At 44.1% G+C, this 13,445-nt stretch overlaps 1 protein-coding gene across 5 annotated transcripts in view; it reads left to right on the top strand.

Moving 5' to 3' along the window:
• Positions 1-13,445, top strand: part of nAChRalpha6 (nicotinic acetylcholine receptor alpha6) — a 314,202-nt gene that overhangs the window by 286,969 nt on the left and 13,788 nt on the right. For 4 of the 5 annotated variants that reach the window (XR_014706210.1, XM_084599553.1, XM_084599552.1 and 1 more), the window contains 2 exons: positions 6,909-6,995; positions 12,591-12,700. Coding sequence is in view for 4 of the 5 variants with exons in the window: in XM_084599553.1 (XP_084455679.1) it covers positions 6,909-6,995; positions 12,591-12,700 (197 nt within the window). In the remaining variant the exon portion in view is untranslated. The remainder of the gene's footprint in view (positions 1-6,908; positions 6,996-12,590; positions 12,701-13,445) is intronic. The other variant, XM_084599551.1, reaches the window with a different exon arrangement.

Genomic DNA, 13,445 nt, shown 5'->3' on the forward strand with positions numbered 1-13,445 from the left:
CAAAAAAGAAAGGCGACAGTCACAAAAAGAGGAATCCAAGTGGTTAATGAGCCCATTTAATATAATGACGAAGTTATATTGAATGTTTTAAATACCTGGTACCAATACTGAAAAGATATATTCGTCATATGCCTGCAGTAACGAGCTTCATCCCACTTTTATATTTTGTATCGCTCCCCCCCCCCCCCCTAATTACTTAAATGAAGCTGGAATCTCCCTAATATATTGTTATTCCACTCGATGAATACATGTTCTATCTACTACCCACTTCACTTTCCGCTTGCTACCTTCACCGCTTTCTTTTTTCTGGTTTTCTATTTTATGTTTTTTCCATCTTATATTTTCATTTGGTCGGACATTTTTCTGAAGAACAGTGTGTCAGAAATATTCGGCTTTCCAAGGTTGATGCCCTCATCGTTAAAGAAAAAAAACAGGCTACTTTTTAATCAGTCGTATTCAAAATTTCTCTCTCTTTCCATCTCTCTCTCTACATTTCATCCACCTCTACGGCAACGGTCACGATATGTATTCAAATGTCATTATTTTTTCATTTTATCCAGATCCATTGCAACAATCACAGTGCTCAGTAAACTGCATAACGACAAGACTGTGTCCGTGACATAGTGAACGGCGCAGGCTTCGAATGAACCGCCCACAGGTATAATAGACAAACAACTGTACATAAGAGCAGAATTGTTGCACATCGCAAAACGAGTATGTCTCGGGCGCAATGAGCATGAACAAAAAAAAAATGATGAAGGATAACAGGCGGTGCACTCTGGAGCTCCACGAAATAGGCACACCGCCGCCGGCAGCTGGCTCATCCGTGACAGGCTTACTACGCGATTATAGAAGTACACCCGCCGGCACGCGGTCGATACGACTACGGACAAATAACGTAGCGCCCCCATCGAGAGAAGTACGTACTCGGATGGGATGATGTCGCCAACAAGATCAGCTACAAGTGCTAGATAGCCGCAAGCTCGCAGACAGATGAGCGCTATAAGCAGTGTGTTTCGAGGGGGTCCCCCGTGAAAACCACCGATAGAAGGGGAAGGGCGCGTGCTTTTTGTTTCCTCCGACGTGCGACAGCGAAACGCTATCAGGCCTCGTGACTGCCCTTGTTCGAACCGCCGTGGTCCGAACTGCCAAATCTGGACCTGATACCTCCGAGAGCAACAGCTGCTCCCTCCTCGCAAGCGACGGACGGCGGCGGCGACCCTGTTAGCGCGGAGTCAACGTAGACGGGGCCATGCTGGGAAGAGAACGAGGAGGAGGTCAAGGAATGTGAGAGAGTACGAAGCTAGGGCCACAAACTCTACTCTGAAAGCAACAAGGGGTGAGGTTGGGGCAAGAGAGGGGCAGGCAGATCGATCGACGTCACCTGACCGGAGAGCGCCGTTGAGGCGCGTAGATTGCCGGCTCCGCGCTCAGCAGCGGCGACGTAAAGCTTACCTTCTCTGCCTCCGTTCACTTCTTCGCTCTCTTCATCCATGGAAGTTTCGCCTCAGTGAGGAGCTTGCTTGTCGAGGCGCTCGCAACCAAAAAAGCACAACAAGAACGCGAACGCAACTACAGAAATGAGGAAAGAAGGTCACCAAGGAAGTCCAAAGACTGCGCCTCCTTAAACCTGCTGAATCGACCGCAAAAATAGCGGGCTGCCGGCATCACGCGTCACATCGACGGCCTGTTCGGCGCTCGTGGCGTATCGTTACGTTGGGTGATGCTCGCTCTTGCCATTAATTGTTTTGATCGCATCCGACGTTTCGAGTAGTCACTTGCTGGGAATGACAGGAACAGCTGATGGAGGGGCCGTGTCTGGAACCAGGCCCCTGTTCACTTTTTTTGCTTAGACCCAAGTAACATGAGCTTAGCGGCTGGGGGTGACGCGTTCAACGCCTAGCGTTACAGCGATGGATGTGTTCCGTCAGACAAACTTTTTCACGTTAGCCGACATGAATCGAGTAAATATCGTGAGGATCACAAGGCTCTTTGTCTGCACTGGGGTAATAGCAAGGGGTTGAAAGGAGTAGCTGTCACATTTTAGTCGATCACGTGAATCAATTCTCGAATACGGTACATGGTACTAGCGTGGTGAACAATCGGGAAAAGATGCACTCTCTTCGTTTGTCATTACGCTCATATCGGTATTTTCGGCCAAAGTTTAGGTTTCACATTTTTGCTCACACTTGCGCCAGGGATATTACGTGTTGCAACTTTTGTTTCTTTTTTTAATCAGCAGACAGACTTGCCGAGTTTGTTATATTTACGCAAGCCGACGATCGCCGAACAATAACGTTTCCTGTCTAGCTTATTCAACAGATAGATGGATTTATTGACAGGAAAGGCAAAGAGGTTAGCTGGAATGTATAAAGTCTGGCCTGCTACCCAATAGACTCCAGAATAGCTCTTATTGTGAACAAATAACATAATGCCAACACATTTGTGCAGCAACACATATTTTGCCTGATGGTTTGCCTGTAAAAAGCATGAAATTTTAAATGTCACCGCAATGATCTTCAATGTCCGCATATTTGTTTCGAGGCTTATTCCAGAAAGCGAGATAATTAGGTGGAAAGCCAACCAGAGGTCAAGTACGGCTGATAAATCCAAGCGGCGAGCCAGTATGCATTAATTCATAATACCCCTAATGGCGCAAGGTGCACTCCCGTTGATTGCCACGCTGCCAGATTCGGAGTGCGGCCAGGAGGAAAACAGTTTGAATTGTTTTCACGCCCGAAAAACCGCAGCTTATCTACTTCCAAGCCTTAAATTTTGTTCACTCGCTGTCACGAAATGCTTCTTGCGCAGAAATGTCACAACCGGTTTAATGGGTCCATTAATTATGAACTGTCGGCAGGAAGTGCAGTGCTAAACAGCACGGCAGAGAGAGTGCTTGTGCACTTCGCATGTGGTATGTTTCTACGCATTCGTATAATGCAATGTTTAATCTTGTATAAGGGTACCGGACAATTTTTTTTCTCAGTTAGAAGAACAAATTAAAAAAGATAAATGCAGAGAGCGGAAGTGCATTAGTGAAATTGGAAACATATTTTAACGGTAAGATATAAGGGAAAGATTTGAAAGAAAGAAAAAAAAGTGTTTAATAATAAACTTGCGATATTTTGAACGCGTAAGAGAAGAGCTTGGTGCTCTATTGTGGAGAAGTCAGTTTTAGAGATGCTCGCTATTGGGATGCATGCTGCTTCGTTTTTGACTTCACAGTTTTCGTACCATGTTCTATTCATTCTGCAGTATGATCTTTAAAATAATACGATACAGATTTAACGTGAGATGGTCATTAGAAAGCGATCCTCTACAGCTCCGCATTCTTCTACCATATAAGAACAGCAGCCTGATGCTACTATTAAACTGACCGAATAATTTCACTTGAGTTTATTTAGGAGGTATTTTTGTTTTCAGATATGTCAATGCTATTTTCAGTAGACTAATCGTTGACTGCACAAAAGAGCGGCGGACAGCTGTCGGCCACGCACTGCGTATGTAGTTGCGAAGATACGCTGACGGTAACATCCCTAAGCCTAGTAGAGCAACAAAAATAACGCTGATGTAACCTCTAAACTGGAGGATTTGAGAAGCCAAATGAGCAAAGCGGTTAATATGGCTTCAATTAATCAACCGATCAATCAATAAACCGGTCAAACTTTATTCGAAATCACATATAAAATACTAATAATACCTAATGGCGCAGGCGAACAACCTTATAAATGGATTTGACAAGGCCCTCCACCCCTTCAGATACCAAATATTGTTGCGGGGCGTTCCCGAGCCGTACGACTTTCAGTTCAGCGCCAGGAGCACCTCCGGAACGCCAGAGAACATCAGAACAACAGCTTTAGTTTCAGTGTCATCGTTTATCGCTCCATAACCCAAAACATCCTCGTCGTCTTCCGACATCTCAGATGCACACCGGAATAATATGTCGTTAAGAAAGGCAAAGCTATTTCGGCAGCTATTTCGGCAACTATTTCGGCAACAGACTAAGCGCACTTGGCTTCGAACAACAGCTCGTCGATATTTCAAATGTAACATTCATAAGCACCAATAACTCATGTAACAAAGCATAGAAGACATACAATATAGAACTATTTCAGTTATGTCATAACAAGTATGTACAATATGAAGGGTAGAGAGATACGTATAAACCTTGTAATAAGGAGATGCGCTGACGCAGGAATAATCTCTTCTCTTTGTCCTTTAATTAATTCGAACTTTATTAACTACTGATATCAAGTAAACCAAGTATACATGTAATGTGAAAGCTGCTTTGCATATTTTGTCCGCATTCAAACAATGGGCCAGTTTTCGCGATGTCGCATTATGCGTACATTGACATTTCTCAACACCAAGAGTTCTCAAAAGAAGTTACGGCTTTGTTGTCATTGCTCAAGGAAGAAGCTTAACTATTGTTAAGACGCGTAAAAATTTGCGCATCATGAGAGCTTTAAGGTTTATTTGCGATAACAAAAATTACATTTTTGTGCAATAGAGAAAGCTTATTAAATATTAGTTACTGTAGTATTGTCCCGGCTGAAATGAAAGTTGTGTAAATTGCGTGAAGAGTGAGCTAGCAACAAGTCATATAATTCAGGGGACCAAGAAAGATTCGAACTTGGAAATAGCACGGGTGATGCAAAATTTGCTGGCAACCATGCTGACGATTTTGGTCCTTCATAAATTTTCTTCGAAAGTCATGCCTAAGCTCTTAGCAGGCTGTACTGTTTATATAAGAAAAAAATGCCATATTCACTGATGATCTCGTTTTTCGGCTTTAAAATGATATCGTTTGTTTTAGTGCCACAAGATTTCCCAATGCTCAATATTTTCGGGCACCTGACAAAAGAATGCGTTCGCCACGGTAAAAAAGAAAGTATTTCCGCCTAATATATATATATATATATATATATATATATATATATATATATATATATATATATATATATATATATATATATAATACTTCCAATTTGTGTGTGATTTGACGAAAATAAATGTTCATCCCACTCGGAACGTAATGTTTTTTACACTTTAATCACAAGGTGTAATCGGTTACGGTATTATCAGTTATTGTTTTTTTAAAGGTCTAAGACCGCAACCGATTGCACTTCGTACTTAACTGCCCCTCTCTCGTGCTGTGCACTGAACGCACGTCGTGGTCTTCGTTAACTATCATCTGTGTGCAATGTATCCAGAGCCCTCTTAAGATGCGTGAATTAGTTCCGAAATTTTGTGGTGCGATATACTAATACTAAGGTGTCCATCAGTCATCAGATTCGCCGATTTTTGCCTGAAACGACGTTGAAACCATAGCCCTCGAACCGGAATTGAGCTGAAACACGATATGCTTAGGCATGTACTTCACATTCGCCAACTTATCTGAATTGGCTGCTTTGTGTCTGGGTTAGCGATGCTGATTCAATCGATGGACCTCGTTTAAAACCAAACTGGAAATTACTTATAATGCTATTCTTTCCAAATCATGCCGTCATAATCATGTTTATTACTTTTCAGTACATTCAAGGGTATTAACCATTTGTATGCGCCTTACAATAGATTATAACTCCGCCTTTGAAAAGAACGAAGACCTCTGGACCCCAATTCTTGGCCGGTCTCCCTGTGTGGGTATGTGCCATCAAATTAGAGGAGAACAACAACACCAACGCGCAAGTAATTAATATACGTGGTCAATGAAGCGGATCTGCATGTCATCATAATCGGTACATTTACTGCTACGAAATTTAGAAACCATGTTATGAATTTCATGTTGATCCGCGGGCCTTAAAATACGCTTCCTAGTTCCAGGGACGTGTGTAGTCTAAGCTGTGTGAAAAGTAAAGGCGGTAATAAACACAGTAATAGGGGTTTCAGTGCACCCACAAAAAAGTATAGAGCACACACTTAAGCTCTACCTTTAAGGATATGGCGGGCTACCAGCCCTGTTTTAACCAGGCCTATGAACGTCCCTGCGTGGCCTAGGTTTAACGTGAATGCAAGGGTCCTGGCAGGCTGATTATAATATCACTCTCCCGCATAAAAGGGAGGTCCGAGTTGGCAGCTCCTGCCAAACGTAACGTCAGGCAACTTGTAGGGCTCGTGGCGCGCCGCGCATTCAAAGGCCGCGCCACTATCCAAATGCCCCCTGCGCGGGACCGGTTTCCTTCTCCCCGCTCGTTCGGGGATAACCGGTCCCGCGCGAGGGGGCTATAAAGGAAGCCTCGCGCCGCCGTCGCTCTCTTGGTCTCTGGCTCCTTGGTACCTGGCTCTTCGTTCCGGCGCTCTCAACGACCCGCAGCCACCCGGACGACGACACCGACTTCGACGATCCCCGATCCCTGAGAGATTAAAGATGTTTATCATACGGCCCACTGTGTGTTTGTCGTGCGCGTCCCTCGGGCAGAGGAATCGCCCACAAACTTTACGGCCAGTCAGTGCGCAGCCATGTTCAGCTGCCAGCTACCGCCTGCCAGCGTCATGATCGTGTTTTTTTTTTTTTCGCTCACAACGCGGACACCGGATTTTTTGGTGAAAGGGGTCTTTAACGCTATTCCGTTAAAACTTATCGGCGCGCATGCCAAGCATCGCCGAGACTCCTAAAAGTGTCCAATGGTCAAGTGCAATCGCCTCAGTCAATCGCCAGTAAATATTCGCCCGTGCACGTAGCTGATAGCTTTCGCTTATTGAAAATAAAATCGCTCAGTTTGTTTAGCCATAATTTTTCTTGTGAAGGCAAAGCTACTGCGAGGCAAGAAATCGTTGTGCCATCCACTTCTCAAACTGTTTCGCCTGCAGCCTTATCTGGGCGCTTGCGTTCCTGTGCTGTCCGGATCGCGAGTGCACGCACTGCTTCTGACCGCTTGAACGCTCGTCGCGTCTGGCGTCACGTGCAGGTGTAACCATCCTGTTGTCCCTGACGGTATTCATGCTCCAGCTCGCCGAGACCATGCCTCCGACGTCCGATGCCGTCTCCATCATAGGTGCGCCGAATTCTCGGCTCTGGACCCCACGTGCATGCTGATGGCGTTTCTGTCTGCGGTGCTAGACGCGGTGGTGGTGGTGGTCATGGTGGCGGCTGCTTTCATGTCTGTGAACGTGCTTGTTTGTGGAGAGCGCAGCAGTTGCGGCCGGTTCTTTGCATTGTCCTGTCTAGCAACGTAGAAATAGAGATCATAATCTTTGCCTGAACTTAGCGTTGGTGACGTTTTTTCCAGCGCTTGTGATTTTTCTTTAGGGCGCTTACGTACTTTGGCGTTTTGTTTTTCTTTTTGATTTTGCGTGCACTACAGTGATAGGCATGAACGCTCATTCAGAGAGCATACTCGTCTGACCTACATGCTTGCATGTACGTGTGTTTAAGCCGCACACTTTGCTATTGTACACGTGCGCGTATCCAAGGTCAGCTATTACGCATAAGTTGTATCTAAAAGGCAAGCTCTCCGGAAGCATTCGTTCTTGGCAAGTATACACTCTAGAAGCATTGCGAAAACGTTTCTGCCCTGAGAGCGAAGCAGCAACAGCTATGCTTACTGGTGTGTTTTCGTACTTGGCATTCAGAAGTACAATGAAAAGAATGGCTCGCTGTACAGAAAAAAAAAAAAAAAAAAAACAAGCTTTGTTACTTTTAGACTCGCCTAAACTGCTTCTTGAGTGGAGACGACAAATTAGAAACTCGTTTGTGGAGTACTTGCTTATGCTCCTCTGGTTTCGACACGTGACTTTGGAACAGTGCATGAAAGCGCCTGACCCAGGGCAGCCATAAGCAGTAGAGTAGTCGTAGGTAGTATATAAGGTAAGTATAGGGAATGATACAGGCCATGGCAGAGGAGTATATATATATATATATATATATATATATATATATATATATATATATATATATATATATATATTTTTTTTTTTTTTCAGAACGTATTCCTGCGTCTCTTGAGCACTTAAGTAACAGAAATGTGTTGGGGCCTCCTCGTGGATTTAATTACCTAAAAAATGAGCAATTCAGCCCGAACGCTTTTATTGTGTTACAAACAAAAAAGACAATTATTATTCTGCAATGCAATTGCTTTGGACGGTTTTTTTTTTTTTTTTTTTCAGCTACACCTTCACAGAACCCAGCACTGCTTTGTTCGAAATTATTACGAAATTTTGCAAGTTCGAACTCGCCTCCACTGTCGGTCGGGCCGAGAAGAATGGCCTCTGCCGCAGCTTCCAAGGTCTGCTTGCGTGTGTGTGAGTGACCAGTGGCCTCCGATTAGGCCTTCGTTCCAGACACCCAGGCAGCGGTGAACCGCCAGAGTGAGAAATCGATATGTTCCAAGCCCAAAGCCTGAATACCTCTCTGTTCTTCTCGCAGGCGTCACCATTCTGCTCTCGTTGATCGTCTTCATGCTGCTCATTTGTGACAAAATTCCCGCCACGTCAGACGCTCTTCCTCTCATAGGTGCGGACCAGTGAAGTGCGAGCACTGACGATGCATTCCCTATTTGCTGTCTCGGAAAAAGAGAAATCAGTGAAATAACAGGGCAAAGACACTGTCTATCATTCGAGATTAGGTCATTCACGTATAGGTCATTAATCATTACCGGAGCCGTAGAGCCCTAGCGAGTTCTTAAAGCACGTCTCATGGGCTCGTGACAAATAACTCCTGCGTGATAATTAAAGGTGATCAGTAGAGCTAATACAGCAGGCACAAATTTTAGATGTCGATAAAGTGGGTCCTGAAAAGAAGTAGCATTCCTGACAACACAAGTCTCCTTGATGCCCGGCGGAGTGTGGTACAACATGTGTTGTATTTCGCACGTTGTAGCTTCGACCACGACTGAAGAGGAGCAAAGCGCACAGACGCGAAAGTGAACACTCAGGCTATTTTTCTTGCTGTCAAAGCGTGTCTTTGCCCTGTTGCGGTCTGCCCTGCGATCTTGCTCTATCGTTCTCAGTCCACAAACCCCTCTATCCACGCTGATTCAAAGCATGGCCTCCATCGTGGCCCCTCGATTACGCCTTCTCTGCGTGACCTACCCTGCCTTCCCCACACACTGCACTCTAACGCACTAAATCCAAGTGGAGCTCTAAACGCGGAGACACATTTACATCAGTGTTGCCTTGGAAATTATGGTTATGACAATGCTCCATGCAGTGCAGCCAAACCAAAGAAAGTTGACCATGCACCACCCAGAACTATTATTAATGCGACAGCATTACTTCGCTATGTTCACAGATTTCTGTCCGCAGACCGTGTCCGCAAATTCGTGTCTGTAGTAGTTGTTATTGAGAAGTGATAAAGGTTAATGAGTGATGTCAATCGATAGAGGGAGACGTAATGTTGTTGCCGAAAAAATAATTACGCCAATGTGTTAATTAGGTAATTAATTAAAATAACTGGGTCGCAGGAAAAGAAAGGCGCAGTATCTGCCACACTTGTTCTGTGGGCACCTGAACCGCGGTTAAGGGAAAGGAGGAAGGTGGGAGTGAAAGCGGAGAGAAAGGGATGCTGGTAGTGGATATGACGTCAAGGATGTGACGTGACGCAAACTAAAGTAAAGAAAAAAAAAGACGTAAAGGATTGGCGCACAATTTGAAAGTACCAAGGGCTAAAATGGGTAAACAAGAAGTGAATTAAGCAACTAGAATCAACCAGAAGCAACCAACCGCAGTATCCTTGCTTTCGTATTACTCCGATGCAGATTGTGCAGTGCTCTTCAATTTTTCACTCATTAAATATTCTTGCTGTTCACTTCGGCATGCAGAAGCTTTTTAAACACGTTTCTTCACTGTCTGTGAACCTGGATATCTTCAAGAACTAACAACAAACGTATTGCGGTTACATATATAGGAGGAAAACACATTGTCACCGATGTCAAACAGTACATAGAAGGATGATTGATGCGTGTCTACGTGTGCACGTTGTTGATCTACAGGAAAATAATAATGCAGTTGTTTTACCGCTGCAAGATAATTGGTATGCCACATGCAAACACAATCATGAATTTGGCCTAGGCATGAGCATGCTATACTGCACATATGGTTAGTAATGTATTAATAAACGTCTTATTTTTAATGCCAAATAGATTTTTATGCTTAGGAATCACTTACGTTCAAGTAATTAGAGGTTTCATATGACCATGTTTTCTTCCATAACATGACCGTAACGAAGACTCAAGCAGATATTTTTTTTATTATTATTAAATAAGTGGAACGAGGAGGTTTTAGCAGAAATCCATGAAAGATAGATTCTAGTGAAATATAGTCATAATGTCACATAAAGCAAGAGCTTTTCAACGAATAGCTAGTTGTTGCTGAACAAGCGTGAAAAGACAGACGCATAGAATTATGCAGCGGGCGTGCTACAAAGAACTTTAGCTCGACCCAAATATTAAGAAAATGTTTACAAAAGACTGCTCTTTAAAAAAGAACACAGAATAGCTTCAAAGAAGTAAAGAGACGCTGAACGAGCGCAGAAAACGGTGCAGAAAATGCGACGTGACTCAAGAATCTCTAATTTTCATTATTCTGAAGTTAGCGTTCGAAGAAACCTAGACGAAAGAAAAAAATAATAATGAAACGTCTCGTGCCGGGACGAGTTCGCGAATAATGTTTAATTTGCATTCGCATTTCGTAAGACACCCTGAGACGCCTTAATATGCAACGATAAAAAATATACAGCATTTGGGCATTTCTGCAAGAGGTGCCAATAATTGTGTGCCGTAGATTAACGTCGTTCCAACTGCGGCAGGCGCTCAAATGGAGGCGAGCTTCAAAACTGAGTTATGGCGTGACTTACAATTGTCTTATCAATGTTATCCTATTTCTCATTTTCTCTGAAGCAGATGCAAGGGATCTTAAAGCCGGCGTTGAGAGAATTCTGAGCTGGTCCAGCAGACGACGCAAGCTGTGCCGAGGGGCGGAATTTCCGCAGAAAAACAAAGCAAAACCGGCGGCAACCGGAAGAAGCAATTAGGAAGCCAGAAACGCTCGTATCGGCATAAATTTCGAGGTGCCCAGAAAAGGCTGTAATGCAGCCCTCGTAAATTTGGCTGCCGCAATGCTCGAACGACTTAAACGGGCGTTTGCATGCGGCTACGACTTGAGCGCTGCGCTTTCACAAGAAGAAGCAGTACAACTTAGCAGAGTTTAATATTTGCAGAGCATATTGTATTCTAAAATACAAGGAACTGGCAGAAAACTTATTTCCGCAAAGGAGGATGAAATATGACGTTTAAGGCGTGGTGGGGGCGTGCTGCTCTGATTTTATTTCATTTTTTAACAACACTAAAGAAATCACCTTTGGGATTGATCTGGGCCACAGATGCCACAATCTCTGCCTAACATTAATTGGATATGTATGTTCAATAAAGAAATTATCGACATAAAAATACAATGGTAATATACCGCCAATGATGAGCACAATCTCAATTCGGGAAATAAAAGGTAACTTCAACAAAGAAATCTGGTCGTCAACCCAGCCCGGACGACATATTAATGAAAAGACATGCGTTTTATATATGTAATTGCCACTCTGTGACAGTGGCAGTTCAATTCTCGCCCTTATATGCGATGTAGGTTTAGGTTGGCATGCTCAGTACAGAAATAAATAAGCCGATCTCTCACCTTCCGCTAATTATAATACGTTAGAATGTTATAATAAATTTTCGTTTCTTACCGCATGTGATCTTATTACTTAGACCACCAAGATTTAGGTTAGAATATGCACCTTTTTTGGACAGGATATTCTTCCGTTGCCGCCAAAAATTTTGCTTCGTTTTATTCTATTAATCTGAATATTTCTACACTGCACGGCTTTACCGTTTTCGGCTGCAGAGAGCAGTTTGCTTCTCCATGCAGGTTAAACATGCCCTAAAGAAAAATGACGCGCTGTAGTTACTGTTCTGGCCTACCTTGCATGCACGCTTTTCTGCACGTCTGGTACCTTGTTTGTCAGCGCATGTGCATGTTCGTTTGCATGTTCATGACAAGAAAAAACACTCAAAAATTCTAGGAAAAAAGCAGCGCACCAGCACAAAACATGAGGGAGGAAGATACGAGACCCAACGCTGCGTCTCGTCCTTTGTGTTTTGTGCTGGGGCGCTGATTTTTTCCTAGAATGTCATGCACACTCGCCTATCAGTCTATGCTATATTGCACTCAAACATAAGCCAATATTGCTTGAACAGAGCGCTTCCATTAAAATTTCCATGATATGTAGTTCATTGCATGCTGTCAATTCTAAGATATGGAGATCTATGAGCCCAAGCAAAATAACGCGGCATTTGTTAAAAGGAAGGTTGTACCGTTTCCACATGTTATGCTTTTTTATCGATTATGGCGAACGTAGACACCCATTGCACGAACTCCTGCACTCTCCCAGGCCACCCTGCAATCCGTCCTGCACATGGCCTGCTTTTGAGAGTGCGTAATTCGCCTTCGCGAATGCCGGCATGCGAATACTGCTTTTTCGAATGCACGCGTAGTGCACTTTTGAATACCAAGTAGACATGGTCGCGCTCCGCTTAGATATCATGCCTTCGCCATCTGACCAACATCGTGTGCGTGTTTGTGCCTTTCCTATGTCTCTCTTCCAGGAACGTATTTCGCCTGCATCATGATCATGGTCGCCTTTTCTGTGGTCATGACAGTGGTGGTCCTGAACTACCATCACAGAAACCAAGAGACGACCGAGATGCCTGCTGTGGTGAGTACTCCCTCTCCAACCCTGGTACCATGCGGTTTGTGTGCCACGAGCCCTCGACTGTAGTAGCTGGTTGCTACGAATAGGGTGCTCTCTTGTTTTTATATAGTGTCTAAGCACTTCCGTAATTTTCAGGAGTTGGTTGGTGTGCTGCACTATATAACAGTCATTGTCAGAAAATAAATCCGTGATAGCTCGATTGCACAGAATCCACGTTATAAAGACGCTGACGACAAATTGTAGTTGCCCTGCATCAAAAGAATACTGCACCATCGCTGGCAGGTCTCGCATACAAACTGCAGTGCGTCGAAGCAGTCTCTACACTGGTCTAGGATACGTCGCTATTCCCTCATTCTTCCCGAACCACACGCATATCCTCTGGTGCAGAAGAATAGTTCATCCTGGGTTCCGAAGGTTTTGACCGTGTATGTCAAACTGTCCTTTGTGTGAAATTTTGTTACCGCGCCGAACTTGTTCACTAAATAGCACCTATATTCGTGCAGTTTTTCTTTGCAACGTTGCGGTCCACAAGGAAAAGAAAAGATATATCTCTGTACTAAGCTGAATAATGGAGTGGTTGCCCGGAGTAATCCGTTACTCAAGAGCGATGTGACGGGCTAGTTGGTATTGCATATTAGTATACGAGCAGCGCAGTTTAGCCAGATACATGAGAAAGGAGACACACGCATGGGGCGCTCGTGTGTGTGTCTCCTTTCTCGTGTGTCTCGTTAAACTGCGCTGCTCATAT

Source organism: Amblyomma maculatum, chromosome 3, assembly GCF_055883805.1.
Source record: "Amblyomma maculatum isolate TAMU_Amacu chromosome 3, ASM5588380v1, whole genome shotgun sequence".
Classification (NCBI taxonomy): Eukaryota; Metazoa; Arthropoda; class Arachnida; order Ixodida; family Ixodidae; genus Amblyomma; species Amblyomma maculatum.